General features: G+C 41.9%; 1 protein-coding gene across 6 annotated transcripts in view; it reads right to left on the bottom strand.

Moving 5' to 3' along the window:
* The window catches only part of SUSD1 (sushi domain containing 1), a 150,312-nt gene that overhangs the window by 15,432 nt on the left and 121,455 nt on the right, over positions 1-13,425 (bottom strand). For 2 of the 6 annotated variants that reach the window (XM_034967988.3, XM_034967990.3), the window contains 2 exons: positions 10,851-10,890; positions 266-359 (listed from right to left, as the gene is read on the bottom strand). In XM_034967988.3, coding sequence (XP_034823879.2) covers positions 266-359; positions 10,851-10,890 — 134 coding nt within the window. The other 4 variants (XM_034967991.3, XM_034967992.3, XM_063594266.1 and 1 more) reach the window with 3 other exon arrangements.

Here is a 13,425-nt window from a genome sequence, read left to right as displayed (position 1 = left end):
GGGAGCAGCATGGAAGCTCAGCCACCCTCTGTGTGTGGCCAGGGCAGCCATCACTGGTCCTGCTCTTTTCCTGGGAAGGCATCCCCCATGCTACCTGGAGGTACAGGGTTAGTCATGCCTTTCACCGCTGAGTGTGCTCTGCTGAGCCAAGGACAACCTCCACCCACACTCCCTTTGACTCCCCTCATCCCCAGCTGTTCTTCATGACTCTGACCCATCCTCCCCTCCATTCCAGTCATTTCTCAAAAATGACACCCTCACATACCACACCGCTGAGAAGGAGAGGAATGTGAGAATGATCACAACAGCCAGGGAACCCAGTCCAACACCCGCCATCTGCAGCAGCATGAGTGACGAATCTGTGGGGCAAAACCACAGGCTTAGCCCAGAGTGCACGGCATCACCACCTCCCAGGAGGCACACACCCCACTGTGCTCAATCCATTTTAACCCAGAGCTTGGCCCCATTTAACAAAGAATCCCAAGAATGCCCAACATGCCTGTGTGTCCCCTGAGTTGGCCCTGTGGATATGCAGCCTCAGGAAATTACAGTTACAAGGTATTTCTGAAAAGGAAGTGTAAAGCCAGACCATGTTAAAGTTACAAGGGAGAAAACAGCTAATCTTGTTGAGCATACAAATACTACGCAACGTGTTACATTTTTTGTTGGTCCTATAGCAATCAATTACATTTCATAGATTTTTATGGGCCGTTTTCTTTTGCATGGAGGGACAAGTCATTATGATATTATTTGAATTTGGTTTCCAAAACTGATAGCCCTGATGGTCAGATATAGCAAAGGAATACCCTTTGTTGAGTCACCTGTCATTTTCTCCATACCTCAACAAGGGTCATACTTCCCTGCTCAGGTCAGCAGGTTTACTGAGAGGATAAAATAAGAAAATTGATGTAAAAGTACTTTGAAAGACATACTTTCTATTTGGGGACCATCACATGCCAACTCCAGGGAGATCCCCGATTATAAACTAAAAAACACTCACAGTTGAGTTGCACATGTGGGCCAAGTGACTGACTTAGAGAATCATGTTCTAGATTAGAGCAAAAATTTCATTTTAATTTGCAAACACTTACTTAGCACTTACTATGTGCCAGACACTGTTCCAAGCACCTCACAAATATTCACTCATTTAGGCTTCTAACCAGCCTTCACATTGGGTACTATTATTATTCCCTTAAGGAACCAAGGTGGGAGTGGCTAAGTACAACTCAGGTCTTTACAGCCAGGTTAAGAGGAGTGCATTTCTATTGGAAACTCAGTACAGTACCTGGCACTAGTAAAACCAGCCATAGAATACACCTCATGTTAAACAGCCCTGCAGAACTTGAAACCGCCTTTTTAAAAATTATAACTGAGAAAATTATAACCGTGAAAAAGATCTGACCTAACTGACTCCATCTTGCTTCTAACCTCCAAGTTGCCCCTGTTCATTCCTGGGCGTAGGCTGAACTAACTTTGGGAGGAACTCAGTTTATAGTTCAACTTTGAAACAAAGACGATAATAGCCCTTTCCCCAAACAAATCCCCATCCTGTCTGGGGACTAGACTGCCTTTGCAAGACTAATAAATTAGCCATGAGATTAGAAATTATGGTTTAGGGGTCCTGCAGCTGGAAGCTGCAAGATTCTGAACTGCTCAAATTGCTCCTAGGGCTAACATCACTATTGCAAAACCTAAGATCAGTGCTTGAGATATTTTCCAGACCCTGCACTCCATGGATCGGCTGGCATCACCCAGATCCATAAACCAGCTCATCTGATCTTGCGGCCCCCAACCAGAAATTGACTCAGTGCAAGAGGACAGCTTCGACTCTGTGATTTCATCTCCAACCCAACCAATCAGCACTTCTGACTCACTGACCCCCCATCCCCTACCCCCTACCCACTAAGTTATCCTTAAAAACCCCATCCCCGAATTTTCAGGGAGACTGATTTGAGTAATAATAAAACTCCAGTCTCCCATACAGTCGGCTCTGTGTGAATTAAGCTCTTTATTGCAATTCCTCTGTCTTGATACATCAGCTCTGTCTAGGCAGCAGGCAAGGAAAACTCATTGGGCGGTTACTAATTCTCAAAAAGTGCTGCCAAGAGCCTTTCTAGAAAACATGGCTTATATTATTTGGTTGCTTTTAGTCTATAGAAGAAAAATGGTCTTGACACTTTAAGAAGCTAGATTACTTATTTTGTTTTATTTTATTTTTATTTATTATTATTTTTTGAGACAGTCTTGCACTGTCACCCAGGCTGGAGTGCAGTGGCATGATCTCGGCTCACTGCAACCTCCACCTCCCGGATTCAAGCGATTCTCCTGCCCCAATCTTCCTAGTAGCTGGGACTACAGGTGTACTCCACCACGCCCGGCTAGTTTTTGTATTTTAGTAGAGACAGGGCTTCACCGTGTTGGCCAGGCTGGTCTCGAACTCTTGACCTCAGGTGATCTGCCCGTCTTGGCCTCCCAAAGTGCTAGAATTATAGGCATGAGCCACTATGCCCAGCCAAGAAGCTAGATTATAAAATGGAAGGAGAAACAGTGATTAAGTGAAGAATTAGTAAAGAAAAAATATTAGGAGAGTGACTTGAATTGCAAGACAGTAAAACAGTGCAGTATTAGAATAGGAATGAATACATTGGAACAAAATAGCCTAGAAACAAATCCAAGCATATCAAATACTTTCAAAGCTTGAATACTGGAGTCAGATGTCCAAGTCTTTATCTGAACACCACCACTGCCTGTGTGACTTTGTGCAAGTTATTCATCCATTCTGTGCCTCAGTCCCCACACTGAGGGATGCTGTAATAACATGGGAATGATAGCAATACTACCCACCTCTAGGTAGTGGGAGAAATCAGTGAGTTAGTACAGGTTGAAACAGTGCCTGGCACAGAATAAGCAATAAGCAAATGTTAGCTATTGTTAATTATTATTGTTTTTGTTGTTTTGATACTGTTTCAGATCATTGGGGAAATGATAAATTTTTCATAACCAGTGCTGAGAAAATTGGCTAACCATTTAGAATCAAATAATTTTGATCACTAGAGCTTACACCATATATCAAAATAAAATCCAGATGGATTACAGACTTAAACTGAAACCTAAAAGGATTAGGAAATGTTAGTGAATATTTACCTAATATTAAAGGGGGTAAGAAATTTCTAAGCATATTCGTTAACACAGAAACCTTAAGAGAATGAGAGATTTAACCACTTTAAAAAGCATGCACTTCTTATACCAAAAACTACCATAAGCAAGATTAAAAGGCAAATGGCAAGCTGGATAAAATATCTAGAATAATGGGCAAGAAGTTAACATACAGAGAGTGTTACAGATTAATAAAGACATACCTCAATAGCGAAATGAGAAAATTCTATGAAAAGGTAAATCACATGAAAAACATGATTACAGATGATCAATAAAACTTTGAGCAAATGCTCTCTTACAAGTAATAAAAATGCAAATTAAGGCATTAAGATGCCATCTTTGTGCATGACTCAGAAACATTTTTTTAAATGCCATCTTGGTGGACTAATTAACTAGATTTGTTTTGTTTTGTTTTGTTTTTAAGAGAAAATACAATTCTGGAGATGAACGGGGGAGCTGGTACTTTACTGCACTGGTATTTCATCCAATCTACCCAGTATTCCTTCCAATTTCTGACATCAATTTTTTTTCTGTGTATTTTTTCCTCTACACTTTTACCCTCTGTATATTTTAATCACTGATTGATGAATATGTTGAACTGAAGATGACTGTGGACAGAGATCCATATCATGCATATTCTTGGGTTTGATTTCAACTCATCAATAATTGTTAATGAGTTGATCTCAACTGTGCATAGCCATTCAGCTTGTTTCTAAGCCCACATACAGCTCTCATGTCCCCACATTGTCCACAAGGACATTATTGTTTGTTGAAGTCTATAAAATACATTATGCGTGCCATATTTCCCTGACCAATTACTGACTCTGTGCAAGAAGAAATGGAAAGCAATCTGACCTAATCTGCTCTTAAAGCTCCTGACTCCCGGGAACTGCTGTTTTTTCTACCAGGGATACACAAGCCATCACTTGAAGACCTTGCTTTGCCTTGACTTCAAGTTACCATCATCTACACTTCTGGTGGTTCTTCCTTTGTACAATGTTCCCTGTTCTTTGCTCATCTCTAGTACTCTTACATCTCTCCATTTTCTTCAAGGTTTATTGAAGATCATTTGCAATGGTTTATCCATCTCATGTGAAAATTGTATGAACCTGCCAGAATACGCTACATCCATGTTGGAAGACTTGAACCTATGTAGGGTAGCGAGCTCTTTTCTTTCTTCTAACTATCCCCTCACAAACAAAGAGGACAAAAGCTAAGTAGGAGTTAAGGAAGCTGACTTTCACTTGACCATCCACCAGCAGGATCTACCTGGGCACAACTATTCCTTACTCTAGACATAGTATTGGAAAACGATCTTTATTTATTCTGCATAGCACAATTTGGGTTTGGCTCCAGGAATGATTCTTGCTGGTAGATCAGTTCCTGGTTATATGTCTTTTTGTCTACTTTGTATATATACTCTAAAAATCTGAGTCAATCTAATCAAGAGTGCTCACAAGTGTTGCCACACAAGCTTCTTTAGAGACTTTCCTCATTAATTCCTTAATAAGAAAATTTACAACTGGCAAATTTGAATTGTATTTTCTATAGCCTCACCATCCTTTGGTTACCCTACCTTTCCATGGTCTCATGCCAGAGAACCATGTTTATTTTTCTTCTGAATCACTTGTAGAATATTTTTTTACAAACCCAAGTGAATCATTCATGTGTTATATCCCAGATCAGTTACTCAATCTTGGAGAAAGTAAGTCCATTAAGACTAAACTTCACCATTCTCTTTATGGTGGCTCCCTCAAGAGAGCTAGTGCTCAGGAGGAGTGATGGGGCCTTGCTGGACTTATCTTTAACCCCTTCCCTGATAGAAATATCACATGCTGAAGAGGAAGGTAGAAAGGCCCTATTTCTACTCTCAGACTTTGTGACAGCTTGAGGACGCTCCATGGGTGTGGACATTTTTTCTTGAATATACATGGGCATGGTCACTTCCTGAAAGCACCAATTCTGTTCTCCAAATGGTAAATAATAATAATAATAATAATAATTAGCACAGTGACTTCTATTTACTGTGTTAAATTTTTCTTTGCTATTCTAGGGTCTTCTCACTTGAATTCCATTCAGAGCCAAAGATGGCAAAGGAAATCAAAGTGGAAAACTAATTTAAAGATTAGTTTAAAGATTAATTTAAAGATTAATGCTTGATACATTAGCAACACTGTTATATTCCATTTTTATTGCAGTTTAACAAATCACCATAAACTTAGGTAGCTTTAACCCATTTATGAGCTCAGAATTCTGTGGGTGGTAAGTTCAGGCACATTGTGGCTGGTTCTCTGCTCAGGGCCTGTATTAGTCCCTTCTCACACTGCTATAAAGAACTACCTGAGACTGGGTAATTTAAAAGAAAAGAGGTTTAATTGACTCACAGTTCCACAGGGTGTACAGGAGGCAAGGCTAGGGAGGCCCCAAGAAATGTACCATCAAGGCGGAAGGTGAAGGGGAAGCAGGCACAGTCTTCACATGGCCAGAGCAGGAGAGAGAGAGAGTAAAGGAGGAAGTGCTACACACGTTCAAACAACCAAATCTCATGAGAACTCTATCATGAGAACAGCAAGGGGGTAATTCATTCCCATGATTCAGTCATCTCCCACCAGGCCCCTCCTTCAATACATGGGGATTACAATTCGACATGAGATTTGGGTGGGTACATAGAAGAAAACCATATTAGGGCCTTACGAGGCTAGAATCAAGGTCTCAGGTGGACTGAACTTCTTTCTGGAGGCTCTGGAGAAGAAGCTGCTTCCAAGCTCACTCAGGTTATTGGCTACATTCAGTTCCCTGCTGCTATGGTTTGAGTTTATATCCTCTGAAACTCACTTGAAATTTAATCCTCAATGTGGTGGTGTCAGGAGTTGGGACCTAGTGGGAACTATTTGGGTCATGGGGTTGGAGCCCTCATGAACAGATTAATGCCCTCTCTCAGAGGTGAGTGAGTTCTTGCTCTGGAGGGGCTATATTACCAGGGAGCTAGTTGTTATAAAAATGAGTCAACTTCCTAGACTCTTTCTTGCTTCCTGTGTCATCACATGATCTCTTTGTATATACCTGCTGGCTTTTCCACTTCTCTACCATTGTTCTGGTGAGCATGTAGCCCTCACCAGAAGCAGGCCAGATGCAGTACTATGCTCTTGAACTTCCCAGCCTACAGACTCATGAGCTAAATAAACCTCTTTTCTTAATAAGTTACCCAGCCTCCAGTATTCTGTTATAGCAACACAAAACAGACTAAGACACTTGCAGTTATAGGACTAGGGTCCCCATTTTCTTACTGGCTGCAGCCAGGCCTTGCTCAGCTCCTTCTGTTAAGCTGCACTCCTTGCCATGTGGACCCCTCCATCTTCAAGCTGCAGGAGAATTTCCCTATGTCAAATCCATCTCATTCTTTGAAGCTCCAACTTCCCCTATCTCTGACCTCTAGATCCAGATTTAAAGGGCTCCTGTGATTAGGTCAAGCCTATCTGGATAATCTCCCTATTCGGGAGCTTAAGTACATCTCCAAAATCCCTTCACAGCAATACCTAGAACAGTCTTTGAATGAATAACTGAGAGAAGGTAGATGTATACCAAAGACAAGGAATTTGGGAACCATATTAGAATTCTTCCCATCACAACTATAAAGGTTTAAAATGATTGTGTGCATGTATATATGTACATACATACACATATATGTACATATACAGTAAATACATATGTATACATACACACTAGGTTTATATCTTGATGTAAGTCTTCTCTGGCTTATTTGATAAGTATTGCACCTCCTATGCTTCATTTCCCATAAAACTAACTGCTGCTTCCTCAGTAATCATTCAGCCCAATTCAGTGCATTCTGATTGAACACCTAATGCATGCCAGGCTCTGTTCCTCCTCTTCAAATGCCCTTCAAGGGTGTAAAATCTAGTAGTAGAAGACAGACAAAACAAGTGCACACCCATTGCTCTAAAATATAGCAGAATAGCCAAAGAGGGGCAGATCCTGCCCTGTTGAGAAAATTTTAAAAGCTTCAGGGAGGAAAGGGCATTTGATTTTAATCTTGAAAAACAGGTGGGATAAGCAGAGATTCACAGGTGGGTGATCAGGAAATCCAGATGGAAGTCGTCAAGTAATTATATGAGCAAGGACATTAAGAGGAGAAAGTATGGGCCATAGCCAGAAAACAGCTGGAACATTGGTTTGAATGGAGAAGAATAAAAGATGTAATTAGAAGGGTATGTTTGTGTCAAATAGAGGACTTGGAAGCCAAACTGAAAAATAATGGAGGACCACAGAAGCAGAGGAAACAAAATTAGTTCTGAGTTTAGAAACAAGTCAGGTGGTGGTGTGTAGGCTGGAATGACGAGGGAAATTCTGAACTCTTGTGATGGGAGATGAGGAAGGAGGATTTGCCCGTCATCCCTGCTACAGGTAGGAAGGCCTATGCTCAGGGAGTGAACACAGAAATGAAAATCAGAGAGGCGTGCCCAAGGTGCTAAATGTGGGCTGAAAGAGAAAAAGGAGTAGTCCCGAATAACTCAGAGGTTTCATGCTTACGACTGGAGAATGTTCCCTGATTACAGCTTATTATCACCTCACATATATAAAATGACCTTGCTTTGTGACTCAAGAAATCACAGACTCATAATACTCTGTGGCTGGAAAGGATCTCAGAGATCCCAGAGAGAGGGCGACTGAGAACTGGCCAAGTTAAATACTATTTCAAAGACACTTGGCTGATTAATAGCAGAAGACTCAGGCAAGTAAGCCCAGGCCTCTGCATCTTCCATCAAACCGACTGCTGGTTTCCTGATCATCTTTACAAAGCTCTTCTAGGGGCAATATGCGAAAGGTAAATAGCATAATTTGTCACTGGGCAAAGGCCAGAACGGGGCTGAGCCTTGGCACGAGTGAACTGGCACCATTTCAGGACTAATTTAGATCTCGGTTCTCTGCAAATTACTTTCTGAAATGGCAGTCTCCAGACTTTTTTGAAAAAGTAGACTGCCCAAGATGGGTGCACAACACAGGTAAATGTTATACATAAAAAAGTATTGCTAGAATTGCCTTCAGAATTTCCACAGAACAGTGTTTTTCCTATTATCTTCCAGAGATTTCCAGTGGTTTAATTTCAAAGGCTCAAACTCTCCTTCAATATTGGTTCTCAAGCTGAGGGGAAACCAGAGCACTGCCAAAGCCACTTAGATATTTTCAAAGCAAAATCCTCCCTGTTAATTTAATCATAGCAGAATGACTGCAGCCAGCTCTTTGGCGATTTCTTCTACCCAGCTTGAATGTCTTCCAATCATAGCAAACAGCTGCTGAGTAGAGTGGATTCTGGAAGCTATTATTTCTGTGTCTGGAAGCTTTGTCATCTTAATTATTCTGATAAAAGCATCTCTTTTCCTCGTGAGAACGCCATGCCCAATCCTAGAGCTTCAGGGGATGGACTGGCAAAAAAAAATTTATGAATGTTGGAATGTGTGGCTGTTTCTCGTGGCCTTCATTAAAGTCCTACAAGTAAAGGGACTTGGCCCATCTGCACACAGAAACAGGACAGCAACCATCTTTGTCAAGAGGGGCCCTCACTGCCTGGTCATCAGCAATCCAAGATGGCTGACAGTCAGGTAACCCGCCTTGCACCCTGCTGAAACGCCAAGTCCTCTACCCTTGTTGCAGTTGGTTTGAGCAGAGGTAAAAAGATGAAAATAAGATCAGGAGAGAAGCAGACAAATTGAGGAAGCCTAATTCCCCAAGCCCCTCCCAAATATTTCCTGCACAGTATTCTCTACTGACAGGATAAAAAATTCCCCATTAAAAAGTGCTATCCAGTGGAATCCTTAGGGAAGCAAGTTTATACTGGCACTTCCTCACCATGCCAGTTGATTGTTTTATGCTGCTCTGAGGCGGGGAGAGGAGGTAAAGGGTTAAACTGATACTGTGGGCTAAGGGCAGAACTTCACAGCCTGTTGCTAGGACCCACAAACCACACGGAAAAGGTCCAGATTCCAAGGTCATAAACTCAACAAGATTTCTGGTATTAGCTACAAACTAATGGAATTCCTGGGAATCAAATCCACTGGCTGGCTGCCTGTTGGTTTTAAAGAAATGTACTGTACTGCCAGGGAAATCCCGAGCCTGGAAAACAAAGACCTGTGATTGCTCAAACCCTAAGGCAATTTCCCCGCCTGGATAACTCTTCCAAGGCAAAGGTTTAAGCTATACAGCGCTCAGTAGAAATGTTCCCACTGCATCTCTAAGGAAAGGCTTTGGAGGAAATGGACAAGGGGTCCCATCAGGCAGACCCAAACTGACCACCCAAGTGACCCATTCTGCTGCCAGGGCAGGGGATGCTTGCTTGTCCTGCCCAGCAAGAGGTGATCATTGCTACGGGGCCCCCTGACCACTGTACATTACTTTATCTTTTCCTCCTTTCTAAATGAGAGTATTTATTGTGCTATTCAGTTTTCCCTCTCATATTATGTATTATGGTTTGAGATTGGTTAAATTTGCCATTTAGTCATAGATTACTTAAATAGAGCACAAGAAACACATCTGGACTTGACCAAGAGGAAGATGCTATCCCCAGGATTCCTGGTCTTGGAGCTGGATGCAGTAACGGACCCAGCTTTCAGTTGTCTTCCACTAGGGTTCCATGTGGGATCATGCATAGGATAGTTCCATTTTGTTAAGGGAAGAAGTTTTTCTTTTCTTTTCTTTTCTTTTTTTTTTTTTTTTTTTGTTGTTGTTGTTGAGATGGAGTTTTGCCTTTGTTGCCCAGGCTGGAGTACAATGGCGCGATCTCAGCTCACCGCAACCTTTGCCTCCCGGGTTCAAGTGATTCTCCTGCCTCAGCCTCCCGAATAGCTGAGATTACAGGCATGTGCCACCATGCCTGGCTAATTTTGTATTTTTAGTAGAGACAGGGTTTCTCCATGTTGGTCAGGCTGGTCTCGAACTCCCGACCTCAGGTGATTCGCCTGCCTCGGCCTCCCAAAGTGCTGGGATTACAGTTTTTCTTAATATTATATGTGTATGTGCACAAGCTACACAGCCGAATGGTAGTGGACTGTTGTAGCTCTTGTATTGGCTTTTCGGCATCTTTTCCTGTGCCCCATTTCTTGATAGGGATTTTGTCTCCCTTTCAGTGCAAACCTAGTGGACCTATTGTTCACACTGCTCTGCCTCCAACCAGCCATGAGGAGACATAAAACCCAAGGGAGGCCAATCATCCTCGCCCATCTCCTAGTAACAGTGATTCATCCAATGGGCAGTCACTTAACCTAGCAGGAAAGAATCTTTCCCCGAATTGAAAAGCTATGTTTTCCCAGTGAAATCGGTAAGCTGCGGGAGCTTGCCATCACTCGCTCTCACATGTCCTACAGTAGAAGAAAACTAAGCCAAGTGACTCTTAGAAACAGAGAACTGAAACAAGAGAAACATAGAAAGTCCCACTCACGGTGTTGGGTCCCCAGTCCCAGTTCCTGGAGCCTTCTTGGTGGGGTAGCTCTTTGTATAATTCCATAAGCTCCCATCCACTCACCCTCCTCCCATTTTTTTTCAGCTATGAAGCTTTTTGCTTAAAGTAGTATGAATTGGGTTCTGGTCACCAGTGACAATTATATAAACAGATCTCATCAATATGAACTTGATGCTGCAGAAAAGAAATAAGGACAGCATTCATAGGCAGAAAATAATTTTACCTTTCACCTGAGCCCAAACTGCACAGGAGTGTCTTCTCACCTATAAAGGAAAACATAGCAATGCATTTAACTAGGTGGCACACAGTGTCAGTTTAAAAATAGTTTGGAGGCTGAAGCCCTCTGAGTTTCAGCTTTTTCAATCTCTTAATTTGAACTAGACCTTTAAAGTCCAATCTAGCTCTAATATCTTGTGATATCACTAAGTGTTCAAGGGACCGGCGTGGGTTGCATGGACAGAAGTGACCCTACAGATCACTTCTATAGGTTTCCAACAGGTCTTGGAAAGCACATATGATAGGCCAACAACAGGAGTGACAAAAAGGACCATTCCCCTGACCAGCTCTGAGCAACTGGCATGGACCGCCTAGAGAATTATGCTGAAAAGGATTCTGAGGTCACACGTTCAGAAGGTTCAGCAAGAAGTAGTGATGCATGCTAGAGGCAAAGCTATGAGAAGTCCCAGTATATAATACTTCATCTATCTAGATGTCACTTAGCAACTTCAGTTACCCAAAATGTGTCCATGAACCAGGAAGAAAGCAACAGGGACATATATGAAAGCTCATCCATAGTAGAAGAAATCTATAGATTCAGTGGAATGAACACCTCTTCCCCCCTGTCATTATGATATGCGTATTTACCTGTTACAAATGCTGGGGACTTGCTCTGTATAAGACTTGAAAATATTCCCCAGAGGAAGCTGCATGGTGAGGGTTAGAGAAGGATCCTTCCAATGTCATTAGGAGATTCTCTTTCAAATGACAGCCTTGGGCATTCTGGTTTACATTTTATTAATTTTTTTTTAATTTAAGCTTAAAAATTCTGAGAAAAGCTGCTGGGCACAGTGGCTCACACCTGTAATCCCAGCACTTTGCGAGGCTGAGATGAGCAGATCACCTGAGGTCAGGGCTTTGAGACCAGCCAGGCCAACATGGTGAAACCCCATCCCTACGGAAAATACAAAAATTAGCTAGGTGTGGTGGTGGGCGCCTGTACTCCCAGCTGCTTGGAAGGCTGAGGCAGGAGAATCACTTGAACCCAGGAGGCGGAGATGCAGTGAGCCAAGACCACAACATTGCACTCCAGCCTGAGCAACAGAATGAGACTTCGTCTCAAAAAAAAAAAAAAAAAATTCTGAGAAAAGCTTAAAATAGCCATAAGGGTTTGAATGTGACTAACATTTGCTTTGATGCTAAGTGCAGATATTAGAAATGGAAGGTAATGTGCAAGAATAACCAGTGAAGAACGCATTTCAAGACACTGGAGAATGGAAAGGACTTCAAATAGCAAGGCCATTTGGGGGAATGGAGTATATCAAAGGAGAGAAACTGGCAGGGGCCAGGTGGAGAAGGGAGCTTATTAAACTGAAATGCCTGGATCATACTTGCATTTTATAAAACTCATGCTGGCAGTGGTATGAAGCAAGGAGATGGGTAGAATAAGAGGCAGAAAGATGTGGTAGAAAAGTGATGTTCAGGCAAGAGATGACAAAGTCTGAGCAGTGCAGATGAAGGAGAGGAAAGAATGATTTTAAACAGAATTAAGGTGGTAGAATTGACATGATTTGCTGATGATCTGGACAAGAAGGTAAGAAAGAAGGAAGAGACAAGAACTATTCACAGGTTTCTGTCTTAGCAACCGGAGGCATGGTGATGCTATTTACTGGGACAGATACACAAAGGGAAAAACAAAATGGGGGCATTGGAAGACTCACACTCCCTGATTTCAAAATTTACTACAAAACTGCAGTAAACAAAACAGTGTGGTAGTGACATAAAGACAGACATATAGACCAATGGAACAGCATAGAGAACCTAGAAATAAACCCTTGCATATATGTCAAATAATTGTTAACAACAGTGCCAAGACCATTCAATGGGGAAAAGACAGTTTTTTTCAGGCTGGGCACACTGGCTCACACCTGTAATCCCAGTACTTTGGGAGGCTGAGATAGGAGAAGTGCTTAAGCCCAGGAGTTTGAGACCAGCCTGGGCAACACAGGGAGACCCCATCTCTACAAATAATTTTTAAATATTAGCCAGACATGGTGGCACACAGCTGTAGTCCCAGCTACTTGGGAGGCTGAGGCAGGAGGATCACCTGAGCCCAGGAGGTCGAGGCTGCAGTGAGCCATGATTGCACCACTGCACTCCAGCCTGGGTGACAAAGTGAAACACAGTCTCAAAAAAAAAAAAAAAGTTTTTTCAACAAATGGTACTAGGAAAACTGGATATCTACATATAAAAGAATGAATTTGGACCCTTACCTAATATCATATAAAAAATGAACTCAAAATGGATCAAAACCTAAATATAAGACCTCAAATTATAAAACTCTTAGAAGACAACATAGAGGAAAAGCTTCCTGAAACCGGATTTCTCAATGACTTCTTGGATATGACAAGACACAGGCAACAAAAGAAAAAATAGACAGACTGATCATCATCAAAATTTCAAGCTTTTATGCATCTAAGGACACTATGTATAGTAAAAGTGCAACCCACAGAATGGGCAAAAATATTTGCAAATCATGTATTTCACAAGGGATTACAGTAATATCCAGAATGTATGGAGAA

Source organism: Pan paniscus, chromosome 11 (genome assembly GCF_029289425.2).
Source record: "Pan paniscus chromosome 11, NHGRI_mPanPan1-v2.0_pri, whole genome shotgun sequence".
Classification (NCBI taxonomy): Eukaryota; Metazoa; Chordata; class Mammalia; order Primates; family Hominidae; genus Pan; species Pan paniscus.
The sequence above is the reverse complement of the archived record's forward strand: the minus strand, read 5'-3'. Positions and strand labels throughout refer to the sequence as shown.